At 38.2% G+C, this 25,978-nt stretch overlaps 1 protein-coding gene across 1 annotated transcript in view; it reads left to right on the top strand.

Moving 5' to 3' along the window:
* MARCHF1 (membrane associated ring-CH-type finger 1) overlaps positions 1 to 25,978 on the top strand; it is a 319,475-nt gene that overhangs the window by 133,494 nt on the left and 160,003 nt on the right. The window contains exon 2 of the mRNA XM_007461544.1: positions 10,001 to 10,051. Coding sequence (XP_007461606.1) covers positions 10,001 to 10,051 — 51 coding nt within the window. The remainder of the gene's footprint in view (positions 1 to 10,000; positions 10,052 to 25,978) is intronic.

The raw sequence follows: 25,978 nt of genomic DNA, 5'->3' as shown, positions 1-25,978 counted from the left end.
TTGTCTTTCTAGTGGGCAGGTCCACGTCTGGTGGTGTGTTTTGGGGTGACTGTGGACTTATTATGATTTTAGGCAGCCTCTCTTTTAATGGGTGGGGTTGTGTTCCTGTCTTGCTAGTTGTTTGGCATAGGGTGTCCAGCACTGTAGCTTGCTGGTCGTTGAGTGAAGCTGGGCACTGGTGTTGAGATGGAGATCTCTGCGAGATTTTCGCCGTTTGATATTATGTGGAGGTGGGAGGTCTCTTGTGGACCAGTGTCCTGAAGTTGGCTCTCCCACCTCAGAGGCACAGCACTGACTCCTGGCTGCAGCCCCAAGAGCCTTTCATCCACAGGGCTCAGAATAAAAGGGAGAAAAAGTAGAAAGAAAGAATTAGTAGAAGAAAGAAAGAAAGAAAGGTTGGAGGGAGGGAGGAAGGAAGGAAGGAGGGAAGGAAGGAAAAAAAGAAAGAAAGAAGATAAAGTAAGATAAAATATAATAAAGTTATTAAAATAAAAAATAATTATTAAGAAAAAAATTTAAAAACAAAATAACGGACGGATAGAACCCTAGGACAAATGGTGGAAGCAAAGCTATACAGACAAAAATCTCACACAGAAGCATACACATACACACTCACAAAAAGAGGAAAAGGGGAAAAAATCATAAATCTTGCTCTCAAACACCCCCTCCTCAATTTGGGATGTTTCGTTGTCTATTCAGGTATTCCACAGCTGCAGGGTACATCAAGTTGATTGTGGAGCTTTAATCCGCTGCTTCTGAGGCTGCCGGGAGAGATTTCCCTTTCTCTTCTTTGTTCTCACAGCTCCCGGGGCTCAGCTTTGGATTTGGCCCTGCCTCTGCGTGTAGGTCGCCTGAGGGTGTCTGCTTTTCGCTCAGACAGGATGGGGTTAAAGGAGCAGCTGCCTCCGGGACTCTGGCTCACTCAGGCCGGGGGGGAGGGAGGGGCACGGCGTGCGGGGCGAGCCTGCGGCGTCAGAGGCGGCGTGACGTTGCACCAGCGTGAGGGCGTCGTGCGTTCTCCTGGGGAAGTTGTCCCTGGGTCCCGGGACCCTGGCAGTGGCGGGCTGCACAGGCTACCGGGAAGGATAGTGACCTGTGCTCGCACACAGGCTTCTTGGTGGCGGCAACAGCAGCCTTAGCGTCTTATGCCCGTCCCTGCAGCTCCTTTAAGCAGCAATGTTAATTCCTTCTCCTCGCGCACCAGGAAAGAAAGAGGGAAGAAAAAGACTTGCCTCTTCGGCAGGTGCAGACTTTTCCCCGGACTCCCTCCGGATAGCCGTGGCGCACTAGCCCCCTTCAGGCCGTGTTCATGCCGCCAGCCCCAGTCCTCTCCCTGCGCTCCGACCGAAGCCCGAGCCTCAGCTCGCAGCCCCGCCCGCCCCGGCGGGTGAGCAGACAAGCCTCTCGGGCTGGTGAGTGCCGGTCGGCACCGATCCTCTGTGCGGGAATCTCCCCGCTTTGCCCTCCGCACCCTGTGGCTGCGCCCTCCTCCGCGGCCCCGGAGCTCCCCCTCCGCCACCCGCAGTCTCCGCCCGCGAAGGGGCTCCTGGTGTGTGGAAACCTTTCCTCCTTCACGGCTCCCTCCCGCTGGTACAGGTCCCATCCCTAGCCTTTTGTCTCTGTTTTTTCTTTTTTCTTTTTCCCTACCCAGGTACGTGGGGGGGGGGGGTTCCTTGCCTTTTGGGAGGTCTGAGGTCTTCTGCCAGCGTTCAATAGTTGTTCTGTAGGAGTTGGTCCACGTGTAGATGTATTTCTGGTGTTATCTGTGGGGAGGAAGGTGATCTCCGCGTCTTACTCTTTCGCCATCTTTCCCTCCAGCTATATACTAGTTTTTAAAGAAATGAAATCACCCTCTACACATAGTTCTTTAACTCTTTTTTACCTTGATAACATATCATATATATTACCATTTGCCTAACTTCATATGTGATTATAATTTCTGTGTGTGCATCACATCCATATATAATTTTACATAAACAATTTTCACATGCTCTTTTGCTTTATAAGGACTGTTTTCCCTTATCTCCTCCATCTGCCCTCCCATCCACACCCCCAGAAATTTATGTGTATCTTTCTGTGACTTTTTCCATCTTCACATAGCCGGGTAATGGTGCATGTCTACACACGAATGTCTGCACACACAGACACTTACGGAGGGTCTGCCCTTATATGTTTTACAAATAGTCCTATTATACCACTTCCCATTTTACTTTTCACACTCAGTCTTATTTGGTGGAAATCCCTTTAGGTCAAATGGCAGATAGACAATTCATCTTTTCTCGTTATTGTATAATATTCCAAGGTGTGGCTCCACTATAACTTATTTAATCATTTCTCTACTGATGAGCATTGTTTACTCTGTTAGTCAGGTTCTAGTCAGGAGAGAGAAAACAGACTTTTTGTTTTATCACAGAGAATTTATTGTAAAGATTTATTGCCTGGCTGTAAACAATCACTAAGTAAGAGAGAAGGGGGAAAAAAAAAGAAAAACAGAACAGCAAAATATTACAAATTGGAATTGCAGGAAGCAGTCATCCCCCCCTAGGTCTGGGTGAACAAAGGAAAGAAATTGGAATTATTAAAAGCTTGGAAGAGGGGCCCCATGGAACTGAAACTCAGACTTCTGAGGAGGGAGCCAGCTGGTGGGTGCTGGTGTCTAAAACCTGTTTCTGCAGGTGTGAGAAAAGCTGCACAGGCTCAGCAGTGGCTGCAGGAAGGAACTGCTGCTGCCACGGTTAAGAATCGTTCCTAGACTAATGCTCAAGCACAAGAAGCAGATAAGAAGCCAACAGGAAGCAAATCCTGTTTTCTTTTCCCAAGCTTCCAGCTTCCCTGCAGTGTCCTTCTTCAGAGGGAGCTGGGTGACTTCACAGAGTCCCAGCTTCAGAGTAGAATTTAGGAGGGTGTGTTTAAAGGTTCCAGACATGAAATTAACAGCTGGCACATCTTTATTGCCAAGATTTTTTTGTCAGTTAAGGATAGAGGTGTATTGTGTCCTTATTTACATATCCTTTTGTACCAGTGATTTTATTTCTCTGGAATAGATTCCCAGGAGTGAGATTACTGCATAAAATGATATTTTAAATTTTAACAGATGTTTCCAGATGTTTTTTTAAATGATACTGCAAAAATCCACACTCCTGCTAGCAGTTTTTGAGAGAACTCTTTCTTCTTATCCCCACCAGAAATAGAGGCTATCACTCTTTTCCATTTTCCCAGCATAATGGGTTAAAGCAATGTCTTGTTACTTTAATTTGCATTCTCCTGACTGCTTGTGATTTTAAGTGTGTTGTCATATGCTTATTAACAATCTGTAGTCCTTTTTTGTGCATTTCTTTTCCTATCTTTTGCTTGATTTTTTTTCTATTGGGATTCTTTCTGTTACCTTTTTTTGTGACTAGACAAAACCTCTTTGACTATTATAGAAATTGAGCTTTATCAGTCTTCTGTGTTGTACTTTTTTCTAACTCAATTGTTTGTTTATTCACTTCCATTTTTGTATTTTTTCCAATATAATCTAACCAAAAGCAACTTATAACTTCTGGTTCCTATATTAGTTATGTAGATCTCCCTCACTCCAAGCCTGCATTTATAATATAGGCTTATTTTTTAAACTTCATTATTTTTTACATTGTAGACTTTGTTTTATATGGAGTCTAACTGTATATATTATTCGATACGGGTTTCACTTTTTCTTTCACATGGATAGCCAGTTGTCCAGAAGCATTTATTATATCAACTATCCTTTCAATATTAACTTGAATACTAGTGTTTTTAAATGTGAAATTCTTATGCCTATTTTTGGATTTCTTATTCTTTATTTTACTGACTTTTAATTAATTCTTATGCCAATACCATATTGACTTAATCACAGTGACTTAATGTGGGCAGTGCCTAGCACAAGATGTCCTTTTTTTCATTATTTTTTGGGTATTTTCAGGCATTTCTTTTTCTATGTATGTTCTTTAAGATCATTTTATCTATCTCCTTTCTACTTCCAAAGAGAAGAAATAAACCCCATTGGAGACTTCACTGGAACCACATTCTATTTATATGGCAATTTGTAGAGGATTTATATTTTATGAAATATTCTTGCCATCAAAGAATTTGTTCAGATCATGATTTATACTCCCAAGATATTATACTTTATATTTTTAATAAGACTTTATGATTTCCGTGTTAAATTTATTCTTAAATGTTTTATAGATTTGGTTTTTATTTTTACATTTTGGGATATTTAAAACTAGAAGAGAGAAGGCTATTGATTTTGCAGTATTTCCATTAGGCTAGACTAAACTGCTATATAAGTATATCCAGAAATGTGGTGGCCCCAAAGAAATACAAGTTGATTTCTCTCTGGTGATGGTTTAGAGTGTGTGTTCCAAACTGGCACATGGCTTTTCACTGTGTGTTCATTCAGGAACTCAGGGGAATTCAGCTCTACCATCTTTAATATGTGCTTCCTGGCTTGCTCTGATAGACACCATCCTAGCACAGAGCAGTAGAAAGGAGTATGGAGGAAAGTTTAGATTTACGGGACAAGCAGGAAACTGACAGGTGTTAGCTCCGTCCACATCTCACTGGAGGGAATTTGGCCATAGGCAACGTGTAACTGGAAGGAAGCCTGGGAGATGTAATGTGCCTGGGGTGATGTATACCTAATTACTATTTTCTGAGGACAGAAGAAGGGATAGTGGGTTTTAGGAAATTTAGTAGACTCTGCCATGATATATGTATCCTGTATCTAGCCATTGTACTAAAGTCTTATTTACTGCTGTTTTCTTTTATAACTAGAGGCAGTTGGAATTTCTGTAATATCATATCATCAATCAGAGAAAATTGGTTTATTGCTTCTTTTTCAATAATTTTTTCTATCAAAAATTTCATTTTCTTGTTGTTAAATAAGTCAAGTTGCATAATAATAGCAAGAGCAAGCAGCCCTAACAGAATTTCTTTAATTAACATAGTTCTAGTATTTTACCATTTAGAATAATATTTGGTAATGGTTTTTAGGATATTGTCTTTATCACTTTTAAAGATTTCCTTCGATTTTTATTTTACTTAGAGCTTACATTCTAGTAACACTGTCGAGGTTTGTTAAACATCTTAACTATAAGATCATAGTTTTTTGCTTTTGATGTATTAATCTAATGAATTGTTGATCGATTTCCTGATAAGGAAGTATCAGGAATAAATCCTATTTATTTTATTCCTTCAGCATTTTTTGGTACACTGCTGGTGGATCAGAGATGTTTACTACTATTAGATATATGCTAATATTTTAAAAGAATTTTTGTGTCTGTAGTCCAAATTAAGACCAGAGCATAATTTTCTTTTCTCTCTTTATATCTTTTTGGATACTGTCTTAACACATTTGGAGGTTAATTTATGCAGAATTAATAATATGGATTAAGGAAGTTTATGTTCCTATGGTCAAGAATACTGTAAATAAAATTAGAATTAAGTGTTCTTTAAAAGTAAGATACAACTCAATTGTGAAATCATCATGCCCTTATCCTTTGCAGGGCATATAGACTTTTATTTACTTACCCAATCTCTTCTTTGTTAATTATCTATTCAAATTTTCCTCTTCTTGAATAAATTCTGACAACTTTTATTTTGCTAGCATGTGGTCCATTTCCTCTAGGTGTTCAAATTTGTTGTAATACCATTACATGGAGCATTCTCTTTTAATTTTTCTAATCTTTTCTGTGTCCTTGATTATCCTTTCTTATTTCTTACATATTTCTGTTCTCCTTAATAAGTCTTATAGGAAATTCATCTATTTTGTAATTATTTTCAAAAACCTGCTTTAAGAAATATTTCTTTATCCTTCTTATTTATATCCATTTAATGAGTTTTAGCTTTTATATTTTATTATTTCTTTTTACTGCATTCTTTTGTTACTGTGTTCTTTAATAACGAAGGCCTTTACAGTCATAAATTTTTATCTGGATATAGCTTTTGTTGTGTTACATAGGTCTTAGTATAACATTTTCCAGAGTTTCTGTCTGTAATTTTCCAATTATTTCTTTGGACCAAGCATTATCTTAAAATGTGTTAGTTTTGAGGTGATCAAGATTTATTAGTAACATTTCAAATTTTTATTTCTAATTTTGCTGACTCAGTATCAAAAGAAGTACCCTATATAATCTCTACTTGAAGATTTTTGTGGAGGTATTATTTGAAGCCACATAAATTTTTAAAGTATTTTTAATTTAAAGGACATGAGACTTTTAATACATCTATTAATTGAGTTTCATTGTATTATTCAGTTCCTCTGTATCATTTATTTTTTGTTTACAAACCACATTGCTTTCAAAGACTTTTCTTCTATTTCAAGTTTTAATTCTTTATTTGTTCTCACAGAAATAGTTTCATGGTCTACTTAGAATTTTTCAGATGACCCTCAAAATTGCCTCATTTTTTTTTCCTCCTTTCAAATATCTTGAGTTTTAGCCTGGGATGAGAGGGGGTGGGGCAGAGGACAAAGGAGGAAAACTACAGAATAGCATCAGAGCAGTGGTCTGTGTAAGATTGTCTTATTCTGATTTCTGAAGTCAGAAATAATTTGTTTTTTCCTTTAGTTTACATAAAAGATAACAAACAAAGAAATAAAACCCTCCTTCAAGCTTCCTTACTGCCGTCTTCTGATCGATGGATATACAGAGTATTCCTCTGTAGATAAATACAAGTCCACTGCATTATGCATTCTTTAACACAGAGCATCCCCTTTTAAAGGAACTATGTCACTTTCCTTAGATTACAATATTAAATATATTAAAACAATTTAGTAATGATTTCCTCATTTGGTAATCATTTTTTCTTGCTGGTAATAAAAATCCAACCATGTTTAGTAAGGTCAGATTTGAAAAACAATTATATTAATAATAATAATCACAAAACGAAACAAACAATATCAGATGCATTCATATCAAACCAAAAATTAGAAATTTTGAAAAGATTTAAACATGCTTATGAAACTAGAAGTCTCTCCCTCTGCATACTGTGAACATTCTGCTAAGATTGATCTACTAAGCTAGCTTATCAAAATTATTGCTTGAAGATCCCATAATTTTCATGTGGACTTGTCTGGAACTCTTGTTGGTTTCAGCTTTTAGTGGCCTACAAGGTCACTATAATTTGGGTACCAGTAAGTTATATTAGATTCTGAGACAGCTTCTATTTAATCTAAGGTAAAGAATTTAAACTGATCATAATGAGGTATGACAACCATATTTGGCTAATCTACAAAGAAGAATATGTCATTGCAATAGTAATGGGACAAACCATTCAATTAAAATTAGTAGCAAATTGAACAGATTGCTTTGGAAGTGTTCCAAGAGGGAAAGTGCTTGTGGAGCTTTGCTTGAAAAGCAAGGCAGACCAGACTTCCTTAATCCCCTTTGGTAGAGAGAAATTTGATTTTCCATCCTTGAATTTTATATGCCAGAATCTAATCCACAGTAGAGGTAGAATTGCAGGATAGAGAGGTGTTTATGTTAAAATTATGGGTCTAGTAACCTGTGATAATTGCCCAGATTTTTGAGGGGGCTCTTTGGGTGTTTCCTCTACCTGTGAATAATGAAATATTACAAACTTGTAATCTCTAAAATGTTTTCATCTATAACTCATTTGATCCAATCCCCAATATATTAGCTGCCCATTTCACAGTGAGGAATTTGGAGGTCTAGGATCTCAAATACACTCCTGCTAGAACTAGTGCACGGGTACAGGTCTAGTTCGAGTCAAAACCCCATTTTATATCACCACTGTTGCAGCAACAGGGTAACCTCTCTGTTCCCATGTGTTAACTGGAATGGAAATAATAGAGACCTTAGCCACGGCAAAAAGTTAGCCTTTGCCCAAGCTTGTTTATTTCCTTCAATGCCTAACCTTGTATTAAGAGGAAATAGAGCTAACTGATTTCAATGTAAAAGGCCTCTTGAAGTACGAAATAATAAAGCAGAGGCCTCCTCCCATTAGATTGGGGGAGGCTGAAGCATACGGGAATTATCTGCTAATTACGACCTCACACTGAACTCATTCACAATTATGGAAGGACATGGCCCTCCTTGTTTTTAATCTCAAAACACGACAAAGTCCTGTTTGGTTGGAAAAATTAAGTAACCTGATGCCAGATCAATTTCTTGTACAAATAGTACTTCTTGGTTCTTGCTGAAGAGTTTTCAATTCTAGTTCCTTGATCATGTTCTCAAATATCATGTAAAAATAGAAAACATAGTAAAACAACCAGGACAACCAAACTCCTCTCAAAACCTGTTGTATCATTGACCTCTGTTATATACAATACTGTGTCAAAATCCTCAATTTCACTGAGAAGGAAAGATGGATTGGTTTTGTTTTCTTGTCTCTAGAAGAGGAGTTGAAATGTCAGTAGAAAAGTACCTCTCTCCATCACCAGAGGAAGCTAATCAAGGAAAAATGTCTTCAGGGAACACACACATTAATCTCCAGCTGGATCACGGGGCTGTTATGAGGTGTAACTAATCGTACAGTTGTGACTCATCTCGGTCTGTAATAACATGCTCCACCGTGCCATCCGTGGTTGGATGAGATGGATGTTGAATGTAAAAGAAAAAGTACTGTTCAGCTGAAATGTCTGCAAGCCTGTGCCAGACAGTGACAGCTTACAGTGAACGCAGCTACTGTGTTTCCACCATAACACATTTACCCTGTGTTTCTGAAACTGTTTCAAGCAGTCATCACAGGACAATTTCAGACCCACAGGTTGTTAAAACAGCTTCGTTCTCAAAAATGACCCCTATCGGGGCTTCCCTGGTGGCGCAGTGGTTGAGAGTCCGCCTGCCGATGCAGGGGACACGGGTTTGTGCCCTGGTCCGGGAGGATCCCACATGCTGCGGAGCGGCTGGGCCCGTGAGCCATGGCCGCTGAGCCTGCGCGTCCGGAGCCTGTGCTCCGCAATGGGAGAGGCCACAGCAGTGAGAGGCCCGAGTACCACACACACACACAAAAAAGACCCCTGTCAAGATGCACTGTAGTAGTCTACTCAGATCCATTGTGGTATTGAGTCCAGATGCTCAGAAATGTTTTTTAAAAAGAATCCTAAAGTGCTAAATACAGATCCTTCACAAACTTTTGGTTTCTGGAACAGGCTCTTCCAACACTTTTTCCGCAGCAGGAAAGGTGTGCTGTGATCTCTTGGTGTATGTACCACACATTCTGATTTGTCAGGTCGATTTCCCGCCAGCTCTGGCCATAAAGGCCCTGGACTGGCCCTTCTTACAGGCAACAGAAGGCCTCCAGGCTTTGAATGAGGTAGTGCCACTACTCTACAAGGACCCATCCTACTTTACAGTTGCATGACTTTTAAAAAAATTTATCTATTCAAAAGCTTTTTTCATGCTTCTTTCCTCTGAAATTGGAAATTACTTAAGAGGCAAGAACTGAGGTATAATTTTTTAAAACTTATTATTAAGTTTTAAATTTTAAAATAATTTCTCAATATTTTTAATTTAAATGTTTTAAAATTTTAAATTACCTTTAATTTTTTTTTAATTTTGAAAATAAAATAACTGAACAGACAGATAAAATGTATTTTAGCAGAACAGGAGTTAGATGTTATATACCATGTACCCAGTATGCAATATTTACTGACACTGAGGACCGGAATTTACTGGTAGAAGAAGAAAAGGGGAAATAATGGACTATATTTTCATTTCTAATTCTATTTCAAAGGAACTTTATATGTTTTTCTAGAGAAATAAGTGTTTCCTGGAAATAAATATTCCTAGACTGATATATAACCTGATAATAATTGAAACGTTTTCAAAAGGACACCGATATATACTAGAGAAATAAAATTTGGTAAAAGAAATACCATCCTGTGTAAGCAATATTTATGTCTGTTAGGACAATACAGAGGACATCTACACGTTGGCCTATGCTGTGCTTTCTTTTTTCAGCAGCAAAGAATACTGCTATGTTTCTAATCAATGTCTCTAATTTTATTTTTCAGAATGACAAATCCCCAGGGCGATCTGCAAGTCGATCAAGTAATATTTCAAAAGTAGGTGAACTGTATTCATTTTCTTAATTGTTTATTAATTTACGTATTTTATGAGTTCAAGTAAATATTTTCTAACATTTAACCTGCTATTGTTATCTGTGAGCAGTACACAAATATGACTTGTTAATGGTCTTAAATATTTTAAGAGTTTACCGTGATTGATTTCATACAGCAAAATGAGTGAAGCTATTTTTCGTCTTCAGTGCTGTATGCAAAAGACAATTTTCTACTTTCTGAGTGTCACTCAAAATATGTTTCTTCTCTCACTTCGGCTCAGAAAGCTACCACACACCCAGGGTGAAACTCTATCAACATCATGGTACAATTCCCATGAATTCAATTTTTCCAGGAATATGGGGTCAACTATGCTGGAATCTAACCAGGACAGGTTTTAGAAAACAATTTAATTTAAGACACTAGTTTGGTCATATTTGCTTTATAGAGTCGATGGATGAAAAAACCAAAATACTCCCTAGACCGCCTATAAATCCAAGCAAGACACGAGGGTGTTGAAAATCTCATGGCATGGGAGAGATCCTCTAGATTTTTATTTCTCCTAGAAAACAAAAATTAAGAGCTATTCTCTAAGATGAGGCACTACGCATTTATAGACTTGGTACTTGGTGAGTGAAAAATCATCTAGGGCCATTTGTGAAATTGGAAAATTATGACTTCCAAAAATATAATTCTGATAAAGCTGAATTTACCATGACGAGAACTTCCACAGCATGGCCCCTCACTTGCCAACACCACAGCCCTGAGCTCAATTTTGTAAATGTAATTTTGTATTATTTTCCTTCAAGGGGGCCCCCAAAACAGCAATAAACCATAGGCACTACAGAACATAGACCCACTTCCAATTTAGAAAAGTTTTTGTTTTGTTTTGTCTTGTTTTCACAAACAAAGGACTTTCATTACTCATTGAAAAATAGCAGTAGCCAGATTATCAGCATTTTCTTAAGTGGGTTTCCTGAGGCTGATTCTTATGAGACAATGTTAAGATGGTCAGTTGACACCTGTCAACACACTGGGTTGAGTATGAGAATGGAATCCTGCTCTTAGGAAACTCTAGTATTTTTTATACACAGTAAGGATGCCTGTCCGGTGCTCCATAGGGAGACCACATCACTGTGTTGCAATGCTCTCCACTGTACAAGCTTAGTAAGATAGTCCAGAACAAAAGCAGTCAATGTTTCTGCTTCCAGGATGTGCAGAGATGTAAGAGACCCACAGAGAATTGTATCTCAGTAGTTGGAACTACACATCTCTAAGGACATTGCAATCTGGGCGCCTTCCTAACATTTGAGAGCCCATGTGGCCCAGTGGTTAAAGCACTAGCCGTGTAGACAGAGGATGTGAGTGTAAGTCATCACTGTCATTTCCTACTTATGGGACCCGAGACACTCAACCGCCCTGAGACACGCTTGCCTCCACTAGGACATGAGGCGATGGTATCAGTCATTGAAGGTTTTCTTAAGTGGTTGTAAATCAAAACAATACCTTTCAAATGTCAGTCCTCTCCATCACATCATGGAGAGCTTTGCCTGCAACTACAGAGCATCGTCATCTTTCTGAATGTGAGTGTTAATGTTGACCTAGAAACCTGTAGGCAGTACTGACAATTCCTTTGTCATGCCAATTGCTTCGTGATCCAGGGGTAAAATTGTATCTGCATTTCCAAACTGCTGTTTGACTTTGACATAATGCAGCTTGTTTATAGCTTTTACCTTTGCATTTATTCTTTAATAAAAAGTCAGAAATGTAGTTTCCCTTCTATGAATTCGCCTTCCAGGCTCTGATACATTTTTTGTGTGTGTTTTTGCATCTCCAAGAGCAACACTCTTGATTTTATTGGTATAAACTATTGATTTTATTACTGTTTAATGTATATCTTTCATGTACATCTTATTACTCTCAGAAATACTTTTTTCTTTTGTATTAACAGTATTCACAGACTATTGATAACACTTTTAAACTAGGAGTAGTATGAAGAAATTTTATTCAAAGATGATACAAGTTTGGGACAATAAGACAAGTGTGAGCTGTCATCAGTCTAACAAGTATTTGCTAATCCATATTCTATTTATAGATGACCTGCAAAAGCTATTAGATATAAATATTGGTTGTTATCCATTTTGATGGTAATTTATCTTAGATTAGGAACATGAACTGGCAGGTCTTATTGACCGGTTTGCCAAACTGCATCATAAATGTTCTAGACTCATTCTTTTGTTTTTCAGTTATGACTAAACAGTTTATTTGATACATTTTAATTGCAGGCTTGTGTGGGAGACAATTAATGATAAAATGCATTCTATTCAGAGAGAAAAGAAAAGCTCTCCCCTTAAACAGTCATTCTAATTGTACAGTCACAAAAACTCAAACCATCACACACACACCCATGGGAGTGAAAAGATTTCAGTGTGCTTAAGTTTATTAGACTTAAGCCAATATAATGCTACTTTTACTTATATTCAGAATGACAGCCACAAATCCTAAATCCACTGTAGAGCCCTCACTACTTTTTAATGAATTACTAAGTGATAAACTCTTCATTAAGACCACATAACTTACCAAGAAGGAGGTGGCAAATTCTAGTAATATTTAAGCCATTTAACTTTTTTATTTTTACCATCTTTATTGGGGTATAATTGCTTTACAATGGTGTGTTAGTTTCTGATGTATAACAAAGTGAATCAGCTATACATATACATATATCCCCATATCCCCTCCCTCTTGCATCTCCCTACCACCCTCGCTATCCCACCCCTCTAGGTGGACCAGAACACCAAGCTGATCTCCCTGTGCTATGTGGCTGCTTCCACTAGCTATCTATTTTACATTTGGTAATGCATATAAGTCCGTGCCACTCTCTAACTTCGTCCCAGCTTACCATTCCCACTCCCCGTGTCCTCAAGTCCATTCTCTACATCTGTGTCTTTATTCCTGTCCTGAACCTAGGTTCTTCATAAACATTTTTTTTTTTAGATTCCATATGTATATATGTGTTAGCACACAGTTTTGTTTTTCTCTTTCTGACTTACTTCACGCTGTATGACAGTCTCTAGATCCCTCCACCTCACTACAAGTAACTCAATTTCTTTTCCTTTTATAGCTGAGTAATATTCCATTGTATATATGTGCCACATCTTCTTTATCCATTCATCCGATGATGGATACTTAGGTTGCTTTCATGTCCTGGCTATTGCAAATAGAGCTGCAATGAACATTGTGGTACCTGACTCTTTTTGAATTATGGTTTCTCAGGGTATATGCCCAGTAATGGGATTGCTGGGTCATATGGTAGTTCTATTTGTAGTTTTTTAAGGAACCTCCATACTGTTCTCCATAGTGGCTGTATTAATTTACATTCCCACCAATAGTGCAAGAGTGTTCCCTTTTCTCCACACCCTCTCCAGCATTTATTGTTTCTAGATTTTCTGATGATGGCCATTCTGACTGGTGTGAGGTGATACCTCATTGTAGTTTTGATTTGCATTTCTCTGATGATAAGTGATGTTGAGCATTCTTTCATGAGTTTATTGGCAGTCGGTATATCTTCTTTGGAGAAATGTCTGTTTAGGTGTTCTGGCTTTTTTTGGATTGGGTTGTTTGTTTTTCTGATATTGACGTGTATGAGCGGCTAGTAAACTTTGGAGATTAATCCATTGTCAGTTGCTTCATTTGCAAATGTTTTCTCCCATTCTGAGGGTTGTCTTTTGGTCTTGTTTATGGTTTCCTTTGCTGTGCAAAAGCTTTTAAGTTTCATTAGGTCCCATTTGTTTATTTTTGTTTTTATTTCCATTTCTCTAGGAGGTGGGTCAAAAAGGATATTGCTGTGATTTATGTCATAGAGTGTTCTGCCTATGTTTTCCTTTAAGAGTTTGTTAAGTGTCTGGCCTTACATTTAGGTCTTTAATCCATTTTGAGTTTATTTTTGTCTGTGGTGTTAGGGAGTGTTTTAATTTCACTCCTTTACATGTAGCTGGCAAGTTTTCCCAGTACCACTTATTGAAGAAGCTGTCTTTTCTCCATTGTATGTTCTTGTCTCCTTTATCAAAGATAAGGTGACCATATGTGCGTGGGTTTATCTCTGGGCTTTCTATCCTGTTCCATTGATCTATCTTTCTGTTTTTGTGCCAGTACCATACTGTCTTCACTACTGTAGCGTTGTAGTATAGTCTGAAGTCCAGGAGCCTGATTCCTCCAGCTCCGTTTTTCTTTCTCAAGAGTGCTTTGGCTATTCGGGACGTTTTGTGTTTCCATCCAAATGGTGAAATTTTTTGTTCTAGTTCTGTGAAAAATGTCATTGGTACTTTGGTAGGGATTGCAGTGATCTGTAGATTGCTTTGGGTAGTATAGTGATTTTCACGATGTTGATTCTTCCAATCCAGGAAAATGGTATATCTCTCTATCTATTTGTATCATCTTTAATTTCTTTCATCAGTGTCTTATAATTTTCTGCATACAGGTCTTTTGTCTTCCTAAGAAGGTTTATTCCTAGGTATTTTATTATTTTTGTTGCAGTGGTAAATGGGAGTGTTTCCTTAATTTCTCTTTCAGACTTTTCATCATTAGTGTATAGAAACGCAGGAGATTTCTGTGCATTAATTTTGTATCCTGGTACTTTACCAAATTCAGTGATTAGCTCTAGTAGTTTTCTGGTAGTGTCTTTAGGATTCTCTATGTATAGTATCATGTCATCTGCAAACAGTGACAGCTTTACTTCTTCTTTTCCTATTTGGATTCCTTTTATTTTTTTTTTTTCTCTGATTGCTGTGGCTAAAACTTCCGAAACTATGTTGAGTAATAATGGTCTAGTGGGCAAACTTATCTTGTTCCTTATCTTAGTGGAAATGGTTTCAGTTTTTCACCATTGAAAATGATGTTGGCTGTGGGTTTGTCATACATGGCCTTTATTATATTGAGGTAAGTTCCCTCTGTGCCTACTTTATGGAGGGTTTTTATCATAAATGGGTGTTGACTTTTGTCGAAAGCTTTTTCTGCATCTATTGAGATGATCATATGGTTTTTATCCTTCAGTTTGTTAATATGGTGTATCACATTGATTGATTTGCATATATTGAAGAATCCTTGCATTCCTGGGATAAACCCCACTTGATCATGGTGTATGATCCTTTTCATGTGCTGCTGGATTCTGTTTGCTAGTATTTTGTTGAGGATTTTTGCATCTGTGTTCATCAGTGATATTGGCCTGTAGTTTTCTTTCTTTGTGACATGTTTGGTTTAGGTGTCAGGGTGATGGTGGCCTCAAAGAATGAGTTTTGGAGTTTTTCTCCCTCTGTCTAATTTTGGAAGAGCTTGAGAAGGATGGGTGTTAGCTCTTCTCTAAATGTTAGATAGAATTCACCTGTGAAGCCATCTGGTCCTGGGCTTTTGTTTGTTGGAAGATTTTAATTACAGTCTCAATTTCAGTGCTTGTGATTGGTCTGTTCATATTTTCTATTTCTTCCTGGTTCAGTCTCAGAAGGTTGTGCTTTTCTAAGAATTTGTCCATTTCTTCCAGGTTGTCCATTTTATTGGCATAGAGTTGCTTGTAGTGATCCCTCATGATCCTTTGTGTTTCTGCAGTGTCGGCTGTTACTTCTCCTTTTTCATTTCTGATTCTATTGATCTGAGTCTTCTCCCTTTCTTCTTGATGAGTCTGGCTAATGGTTTATCAGTTTTGTTTGTCTTCTCAAAGAAGCAGCTTTTAGTTTTACTGATCTTTGCTATCATTTCTTTCATTTCTTTTTCATTTATTTCTGATCTGATTGTTATGATTTCTTTCCTTCCGCTAACTTTGGAGTTTTTTTGTTCTTCTTCCTCTAATTGCTTTAGGTGTAATCTGAGGGTTTTTTTGTTTTGTTTTGTTTTTTTATTTTTGGCTGTGTTGGGTCTTCGTTTCTGTGCGAGGGCTCTCTCTAGTTGCAGCAAGCAGGGGCCACTCTTCATCGCGGTGCGCGGGCCTCTCACTGTTGCGGCCTCTCGTTGCGGGGCACAGGCTCCAGACGCGCAGGCTCAGTAGTTGTGGCACATGGGCCTAGTTGCTCCGCGGCATGTGGGATCCTCCCAGACCAGGGCTGGAACCTGTGTCCCCTGCATTGGCAGGCGGACTCTCAACCACTGTGCCACCAGGGAAGCCCTGAGGTTGTTTATTTGAGATGTTTCTTGTTTCTTGAGGTAGGCTTGTATTGCTGTAAACTTCCCTCTTACAACTGCTTTTGCTGCATCCCATAGGTTTTGAGTCCTCATGTTTTCATTGTCATTTGTTTCTAGGTATTTTTTGATTTCCTCTTGATTTCTTCAGTTATCTCTTGGTTATTAAGTAATACATTGTTTAGCCTCCATGTATTTGTATGTTTTACAGAATTTTTCCTGTAATTGCTATCTAGTCTCATAGCGCTGTGGTCAGAAAACATACGTGATACGATTTCCATTTTCTTAAATTTACCAAGGCTTGATTTGTGACCCAAGATATAATCTATCCTGGAGAATGTTCCATGAGCACTTGAGAAGAAATTGTGTTCTGTTGCTTTTGGATGGAATGTCCTATAAATATTAATTAAATCCACCTTGTTTAACGTGTCATTTAAAGCTTTTGTTTCCTTATTTATTTTCATTTTGCATGATCTGTCCATTGCTGAAAGTGAGGTGTTAAAGTCCCCTACTATTATTGTGTTACTGTCAATTTCCCCTTTTATGGCTCTTAGCATTTGCCTTAGGTATTGATGTGCTCCTATGTTGGGTGCATAAATATTTCCAATTGCTATATCGTCTTCTTGGATCGATCCCTTGATTATTTTGTAGTGTCTGTCTTTGTCTCTTGTAATAGTCTTTATTTTAAAGTCTGTTTTGTCTCATATGAGAACTGCTACTCCAGCTTTCTTTTGATTTCCATTTGCATGGAATATCTTTTTCCATCCCCTCACTTTCAGTCTGTATGTGTCCCTAGGTCTGAAGTGGGTCTCTTGTAGACAGCATATATACAGGTCTTGTTTTTGTATCCATTCAGCCAGTCTATGAATTTTGGTTGGAGCATTTAATCCATTTACATTTAAGGTAGTTATCGATATGTATGTTCCAATTCCCATTTTCTTATTTGTTTTGTGTTTTTTATGGTAGGTCTTTTCCTTCTCTTGTGTTTCCTGCCTAGAGAAGTTCCTTTAGCATTTGTTGTAAAGCTGGTATGGTGGTGCTGAATTCTGTTAACTTCTGCTTGTCTGTGAAGGTTTTACTTTCTCTGTTGAATCTGAATGAGATCCTTGCTGGGTAGAGTAATCTTGGTTGCAGGTTTTTCTCCTTCATCACTTTAAATATGTCCTGCCACTCCCTTCTGGCTTGCAGAGTTTCTGTTGAACAATCAGCTGTTAACCTTACGGGGATTCCCTTGTATGTTATTTGTTGTTTTCCCCTTGCTGCTTTTAATATTTTTTCTTTGTTTTTAATTTTTGATAGTTTGATTAATATGTGTCTTGGCATGTTTCTCCTTGGATTTATCCTGTAAGGGACTCTGTGTGCTTCCTGGACTTGATTAACTATTTCTTTTCCCATATTAGGGAAGTTTTCAACTATAATCACTTCAAATATTTTGTGTCTCTTTCTTTTTCTCTTCTTCTTCTGGAACCCCTATAGTTCAAATGTTGGTGTGTTCAGTGTTGTCCCAGAGGTCTCTGAGACTGTCCTCAATTCTTTTTCTTCTTTTTTCTCTACTCTGCTCTGCAGTAGTTATTTCCACTATTTTATCTTCCAGGTCACTTAGCCATTTTCTGCCTCAGTTATTCTGCTAATGATTCCTTCTAGACAGTTTTTAATTTCATTTATTGTGTTGTTCATCATTGTTTGTTTTCTCTTTAGTTCTTCTACAGCCTTGTTAGACGTTTCTTGTATTTTCTCCATTCTACTTCCAAGATTTTGGATCATCTTTACTATCATTATTCTGAATTCTTTTTCAGGTGATCTGCCATTTCCTCTTCATTTGCTTGGTTTGGTGGGTTTTTATCTTGCTCCTTCATCTGCTGTGTGTTTCTCTGTCTTCTCATTTTGCTTAACTTACTGTGTTTGGGGTCCTCTTTTTGCAGGCTGCAGGTTCGTAGTTCCCGTTGTTTTTGGTGTCTGTTCCCAGTGGCTAAGGTTGGTTCAGTGGGTTGTGTAGGCTTCCTGGTGGAGGGGACTGGTTCCTGTGTTCTGGTGGATGAGGCTGGATCTTGTCTTTATGGTGGGCAGGACTGTGTCTGATGGTGTGTTTTGGGGTGTCTGTGACCTTATTATGATTTTAGGCAGCCTCTCTGCTAATGGGTGGGGTTGTGTTCCTGTCTTGCTAGTTGTTTGGCATAGGGTGTCCAGCACTGTAGCTTGCTGGTCGTTGAGTGGAGCTGAGTCTTTGTGTTGAGGTGGAGATCTCTGGGAGAGCTTTCGCTGTTTGATATTACGTGGAGCCAGGAGGTCTCTGGTGGACCAGTGTCCTGAACTCGGCTCTCCCACCTCAGAGGTACAGGCTTGACACCCGGCCGGAGCACCAAGACCCTGTCAGCCACACGGCCAGGTACGTGGGGAGTTGCTTGCCTTTTTGGAAGTCTGAGGTCTTCTACCAGCATTCAGTAGGTGTTCTGTAGGAGTTGTTCCACATGTAGGTGTATTTCTGATGTATTTGTGGGGAGGCAGGTGATCTCCACTTCTCACTCCTCTGCCATCTTGAAGGTCTCCTCGAGTCCCTTAACTTTTAAAGTGGTGGAAAAAAAGACATTAAAGTAGATCAAGGGTATATTTTCTCTAATTTTGTCAAAATAATTTTTATGTCAACAAAGACTGAGTTTCTCAAGGGTGTGATAATCAGCATAACAGAGTAATTAAGAGTATGGATTCAGAGTAACTGCTTAGGAGCATATTTAACTTTCTTAGTAACTTTATTTGTAAAATAAGAATATCAAACAATATCTCTCTCAGAGGTGTACTTAGCACAGTGCCCAGCACTGTGTAAGTATGAGCTGCTCTTATTATGGGGCTCTTAATACTGATGTCTCACAGTACAGTAAGTACTCAGTAATCTTTCTGTGAGCAAGTGTATTTGTGACACGGGTTCTAGTATATATATTGTTTTCTCGGCTGAATAAGAATACGTAACAGATTGGACAGGATTAAGTTAAATTTAGGATTAAGTAAAATGTTTGTGATGTGACATAATTTTATTGAAAAACTACTGCACATTCTTGTTTCATTAAAAAGTGCATGTGTTTTTAACAATAAAAATTCTGTTAGGTCAGTAGCACTAAAACTCATAATGGGCATCTTCCTTAACTGTTGTCAAGTTTGTGCCATCCCTGATCCTTTGATAAAGGGAAGTCACAGTTCAGAGGACTCCATCCAGGCTGGGGTAGCAGAACCGTCCTGAATGCCATTGAGTCTGCTTTCCTGCCTGTTTCCTACAATTTCTTAACGAATCAGACCTTCTAGTCATTAGTATTTGTGGAATGTCTCCATCAGCAATCTTATTCTATACTGGGAATGACGGAGTAATGAAAAAATCCCCTCCAAGTCCTCAGTGAGCTTACAGTGAAGGAGTTGAGATATGACATAGATATATAACTTGTAATTTAATATATACATACATTATAATTTAATATATATTAAGTAGAACTATGTGCAAAAAAGATAACAGAGCAAGCAACCCTGCGCCTCTCACCTTTAGAAAGGCCTGGCCCTTGGTCGGCATCTGGGATTTCATTAGTGGGGTACCACCACCCTAACTGGTAAGAATGGCGCATGATGCCTAAATTGTGCAAAAAAAACAGTTTATCCTAGATTCCTGCTTTCCTTCTGGGAGTCTGGGGTTTGGGTACATGCTAGACAGTTGGTACCTATAAGACCAGCCCCCAGTAAAAAGTTGGAACACTGGGTCTCTCACGAATCTCCCAGGTAGACAGCACTTCTCATCTGTTGTCACAACTCACAGCTTGCAGGAATTAAGTGCATCTGTGTGACTCCCCTGGGAGTAAACCTGGGGAAGTTTGGAACTCTGCTCTTAATGTCCTCTGGACTTCACCCCGTGTGCCTTTTTCCTTTGCTGATTTTGCTTTGTGTCCTTTCACTGTAATAAACCGTAGGGATGAATATGGCTACAAGTTCAGTCCTATGAGGAGTCCTAGGCGATCACTGTCCTTGAGCGTAGTCACGGGACCCTCTGGTGCTTCAGCCAAAAGAGTACAGACCGCAGGCTGTGAGAGTTCAGGGAATGACCACTCCCATCTGGTGACAGGATGGCACTAGGGAGGAACTGTATATAAACAGGGACTTGAAGGAGGGGTGTGACTTGATCAAATACAAGGAAAGTATGTTTAAAGGCATATAAGTACAAGGCATGGAAGCCAGAAAACATGGATTAGAAGAAGAAAGGTACTCAAAATAGTCTTCAGGGACCTTTGACATGGAACGTTGGTCGTAGGATACATTCTCTTTAATTGTACAAGTGTTCCCTGGCTTGGAAACACAGAGATGGATTTAGAGTCCATTGAGATCCTTGAGACATTTTTTAGTAAACAGAACATTAGAAACGGAACATTATTATTTTTGATATTCAGGATTGTGTAAGTCCTGAGTGATCTTGCTGCTGTGAATACGAAATATCCAAGTGTGGGATAAATAACAAATGTTGAATTGTTAGTAAACATTTAAACTTTTTCTCCTCAGTCTTTACCTCAGTATTTCTACCCTATATTATTCAGTTGCGATTATACTTTGAGTTTTCTGGTCATTCCAACTTTGAGTTTTTTATTAGTTTATATTTCTAGCTTGTTTTAGGAATATAAGATATGCTTGTGACTCTTTTTATTTTTTTACTCTAATAGGATTTGTGTGCCTTGGATGTGTTAATGTTGCTCCAAAAGCTACAGAGAAGCTATATAAGTTTAAAACAATGTATGTGAGATTGTCAAAATATCTCAGTGTGAACATGCCAGTTTTCATTTTTTCCTCACTTACTTTTCCTCTGAAAAGCTGCTTTTGATATTGGTGTTTGTTGCTGCTTTTTAACACATGTATGGCTCACAAATAGGTTCCTCGGGAAGCAAAATTAGCCAAATTTGGCTTTTCTTTTCTTTTTTCTAGGGTGAGGCCTCATTACATTCAAGTAGCAACAGTATATTATGTATTTCACAAGAAAAACCTTTCAAGAGCAAACTGTCAAAGGGAAAGAAAGGCTTGTACTTTCAGTTGAAATCAACATCTAGCATTTTCTTTTAAACAAAACACTTTATGGTTTTTGGTCTATGTAGGAAGCAGCTCATGAAATCTAATCTACTTATGAAAAGAAATTCAAAAGCTACTACCTTAAAATGATGTTTCAGTTAGCTTCCCTTATTCCCTATTATATTCCCTAGACCTCACTTACTTGACAAAGTGTCATCTAAAATGTTCAGTTGGTATCTACCTAGAAATATCATATACAGTGTTAAGGTAAAGACAGTACATAGTGTATGAAATATTAATGCTAAAGTGTTTCCTTTCCCTCTCTGTGCCCCAGCTTACTCTGCAGTAAATAACGGTGTATAGTATAGTCAACACAATTTATTCAACAAACATTTTTAAGGATGTACATTTTAAATAGGTATTTTCTTTTGATCAAATAAATACCTTGATTCTACTTCTGTAAATCTTCATCTCTTCCTATTTTGCCATATTTGCCTTTAAGATTCCAATGTGTTTTCCAGCAAGGTCAAGGTGAATGTGTTCCCCCAATTTAACATGTATTGGGAGTTCATTCAGCTGACCCTGAAGCCAAGTATTTGCATCTCTGAACAGGCGTTTAATGTTCTGAGTTAGTGAGAGATCCATCTTGGTTTGCTTGTACAAGGGACCTATAAATAAGCCATACCTTCAGACTACATACCTTGAGAGGGTAAATTTGACAGGTTGATGAAGTAAAATGAGATGTAGAATTAGGAAACAGCTAGAAATGAGGTGGACTAATTTGAGAACTCTCATAGAGCCTGGGTCAGGGTCTGTCCTGAGACCGAAACTGAGGAAATAAGTAAAAATTTAGTTGAATTAGTAAAAGTGGTGGTGGTAGATTAAGAGAGCCTGAGATCTTCTTATATCATGCGGCTTTTTCTTTTTATATACACTTACTTTTTAGGTGAACTCATCTAGCCTCATGACCGTATAGAATCAATATGCCAACAACTCTCAGATAGATATTTCTAGCCCAGATTTATGCCATGAATTCTAGGCTCAAATATCCTAACTCCACTTTTCCACGTGAATGTGTAATAGGAATCTTTCTTGTGTCATGTGTCCCACAGTAGATGCTGAGATGGGAATCTTGTGCAATGATGTATCGTGAGAGTATATTAGGAGAAGCAGGGCAGGAAGAGGAAGTCAAGAAAAGTCCCCCCGATCCTGCAAGGGGACCCTGCAGTATGAAATGAACTTGACGTTGTCCCCACCTGAGGCAGAGAAGTGGGGCTTCTATCCTCCTCGCCAGGCATCCAGGCTCAGGTCACTTACACAGAGGGAAACGTCCAGGTACTGTGACTCTCTCGCATCAGTAAGCTAAGACGCCCAGGGCAGTTTTCCAAAGAGAATCCCAGTTGCTGAACTTTAGAAACCAAAGTGCCCAGATGCGTCAGGAGTCAGGACCTCAGATAGTAAAAGGAGCCAAACTGGGTGTTGGTGGAACCCTGGCAGTATCCACTATGGTCTATCCATCATACCACCCAAATCTATGTGAACCCACAGATACTTAGAGATGATGACTGGTCATAACTTCTGAGGAAGAGATGAAAAGACGTGGGCTGGTAGGACGAGCTTTTGCTATTGCTGCTGCCAAAGCCATCACTGATTCATCCCCTCCTTCTAGCCACTCATCCCCACTATCCCTCATTCTTTTTTTCTTCTGTTTTGAATTTCTGAATTTTATTTTATTTATTTCTTATACAGCAGGTTCTTACTAGTTATCCATTTTATACATATTAGTGTATATATGTCAATTCCAATCTCCCAATTCATCACACCACCACCACCCCTGCTGCCACTTTCCCCCCTTGCTGTCCATGCATTTGTTCTCTACATCTGTGTCTCTGTCTGCCCTGCAAAACGGTTCATCTGTACAATTTTTCTAGGTTCCACATATATGCGTCAATATACGATATTTGTTTTTCTCTTTCTGACTTACTTCACTCTGTATGACAGTCCCTAGATCCATCCACGTCTCAACAAATGACCCAATTTCGTTCCTTTTTATGGCTGAGTAATAGTCCATTGTATATATGTACCACATCTTCTTTATCCATTCGTCTGTCAATGGGCATTTAGGTTGCTCCTGTGACCTGGCTGTTGTAAATAGTGCTGCAATGAACATTGGGGTGCATGTGTCTTTTTGAATTATGGTTTTCTCTGGGTATATGCCCAGTAATGGGATTGCTGGGTCATATGGTAATTCTATTTTTAGTTTTTTAAGGAACCTCCATACTGTTCTCCATAGTGGCTGTATCAATTTACATTCCCACCAACACTGCAAGAGGGTTCCCTTTTCTCCACACCCTCTCCAGTATTTGTTGTTTGTAGATTTTCTGAGGATGCCCATGCTAACTGGTGTGAGGTGATACCTCATTGTAGTTTTGCTTTGCATTTCTCTAATAATTAGTGATGTTGAGCAGCTTTTCATGTGCTTCTTGGCCATCTGTATGTCTTCTTTGGAGAAATGTCTATTTAGGTCTTCTGCCCACTTTTGATTGGGTTGTTTGTTTTTTTTAATATTGAACTGCATGAGCTGTTTATATATTTTGGAGATTAATCCTTTGCCCATTGATTCGTTTGCAAATACTTTCTCCCATTCTGAGGGCTGTCTTTTCGTCTTGTTTGTAGTTACCTTTGCTGTGCAAAACCTTCTAAGTTTCATTAGGTCCCATTTGTTTATTTTTGGTTTTATTTCCATTACTCTAGGAGGTGGATCAAAAAAGATCTTGCTGTGATTTATGTCAAAGAGTTTTCTTCCTGTGTTTTCCTCTAAGAGTTTTATAGTGTCCAGTCTTACATTTAGGTCTCTAATCCATTTTGAATTTATTTTTGTGTATGGTGTTATGGAGTGTTCTAATTTCATTCTTTTACATGTAGCTGTCCAGTTTTTCCAGCACCATTTATTTAAGAGGCTGTCTTTTCTCCATTGTATATCCTTGCCTCCTTTGTCATAGATTAGTTGACCATAGGTGTGTGGGTTTATCTCTGGTCTTTCTATCCTGTTCCATTGATCTATATTTCTGTTTTTGTGCCAGTACCATACTGTCTTGATTACTGTAGCTTTGTAGTATAGTCTGAAGTCAGGGAGGTTGATTCCTCCAGCTCCGTTTTTTTCCCTCAAGACTGCTTTGGCTATTCAGGGTCTTTTGTGTCGCCAAAGAAATTTTAAGATTTTTTGTTCTAGTTCTGTAAAAAATGCCATTGGCAATTTGATAGGGATTGCATTAAATCTGTAGATTGCTTTGGGTAGTTTAGTCATTTTCACAGTGTTGATTCTTCCATTTGTTTGTATCATCTTTAATTTGTTTCATCAGTATCTTACAGTTTTCTGCATGCAGGTCTTTTTCTCCCTAGGTAGGTTTATTCCTAGGTATTTTATTCTTTTTGTTGCAGTAGTAAATGGGAGTGTTTCCTTAATTTCTCTTTCAGATTTTTCATCATTAGTGTATAGGAATGCAAGAGATTTCTGTGCATTAATTTTGTATCCTGCAACTTTACCAAATTCATTGATTAGCTCTAGTAGTTTCCTGGTGGCATCGTTAGTACAGTATCATGTCATCTGCAGACAGTGACAGTTTTACTTCTTCTTTTCCAATTTGTATTCCTTTTATTTCTTTTTCTTCTCTGATTGCCATGGCTAGGGCTTCCAAAACTATGTTGAATAATAGTGGCGAGAATGGACATCCTTCTCTTGTTCCTGATCTTAGTGGAAATGGTTTCAGTTTTTCACCATTGAGAATGATGTTTGCTGTGGGTTTGTCATATATGGCCTTTATTATGTTGAGGTAGGTTCCCTCTATGCCCACTTTCTGGAGTTTTTATCATAAATGGGTGTTGAATTTTGTCAAAAGCTTTTTCTGCATGTATTGAGATGATCATATGGTTTTTATTCTTCAATTTGTTAATATGGTGTATCACATTGATTGATTTGCGTATATTGAGGAACCCTTATATCCCTGGGATAAATCCCACTTGATCATGGTGTATGATCCTTTTAATATGTTATTAGATTCTGTTTGCTAGTATTTTGTTGAGGATATTTGCATCTATATTCTTCTGTGACATTGGTTTGTGATTTTCTTTTTTCTGTAGTATCTTTTTCTGGTCTTGGTTCAGGGTGATGGTGGCCTCATAGAATGAGTTTGAGAATGTTCCTTCCTCTGCAATTTTTTGGAAGAGCTTGAGAAGGATGGGTTTAGCTATTCTCTAAATGTTTGATAGAATTCACCTGTGAAGCCATCTGGTCCTGGACTTTTGTTTGTTGGAAGATTTTTAATCACAGTTTCAATTTCATTACTTGTGATTGGTCTGTTCATATTTTCTATTTTTTCCTGATTCAGTCTTGGTAGGTTATACCTTTCTAAGAATTTGTCCATTTCTGCCCGGTGGTCCATTTTATTGGCATAGAGCTGCTTGTAGTAGTCTCTTAGAATGCTTTGTATTTCTGCGGTGTCTGTTGTAACTTCTTTTTCATTTCTAATTTTATTGATTTGAGTCCTCTCCCTCTTTTTCTTGATGAGTCTGGCTAATGTTTTATCAATTTTGTTTATCTTCTCAAAGAACCAGCTTTTAGTTTTATTGATGTTTGCTATTGTTTTCTTTGTTTCTATTTCATTTATTTCTGCTCTGATCTTTATGATTTCTTTCCTTCTACTAACCTTGGGTTTTGTTTGTTCTTCTTTCTCTAGTTTCTTA

The sequence above is a fragment of the Lipotes vexillifer genome, unplaced genomic scaffold (genome assembly GCF_000442215.2).
Source record: "Lipotes vexillifer unplaced genomic scaffold, Lipotes_vexillifer_v1.1 scaffold744, whole genome shotgun sequence".
NCBI lineage: Eukaryota > Metazoa > Chordata > Mammalia > Artiodactyla > Lipotidae > Lipotes > Lipotes vexillifer.
Note: the sequence above shows the minus strand (reverse complement) of the source record. Positions and strands in the feature narration are given on the sequence as shown.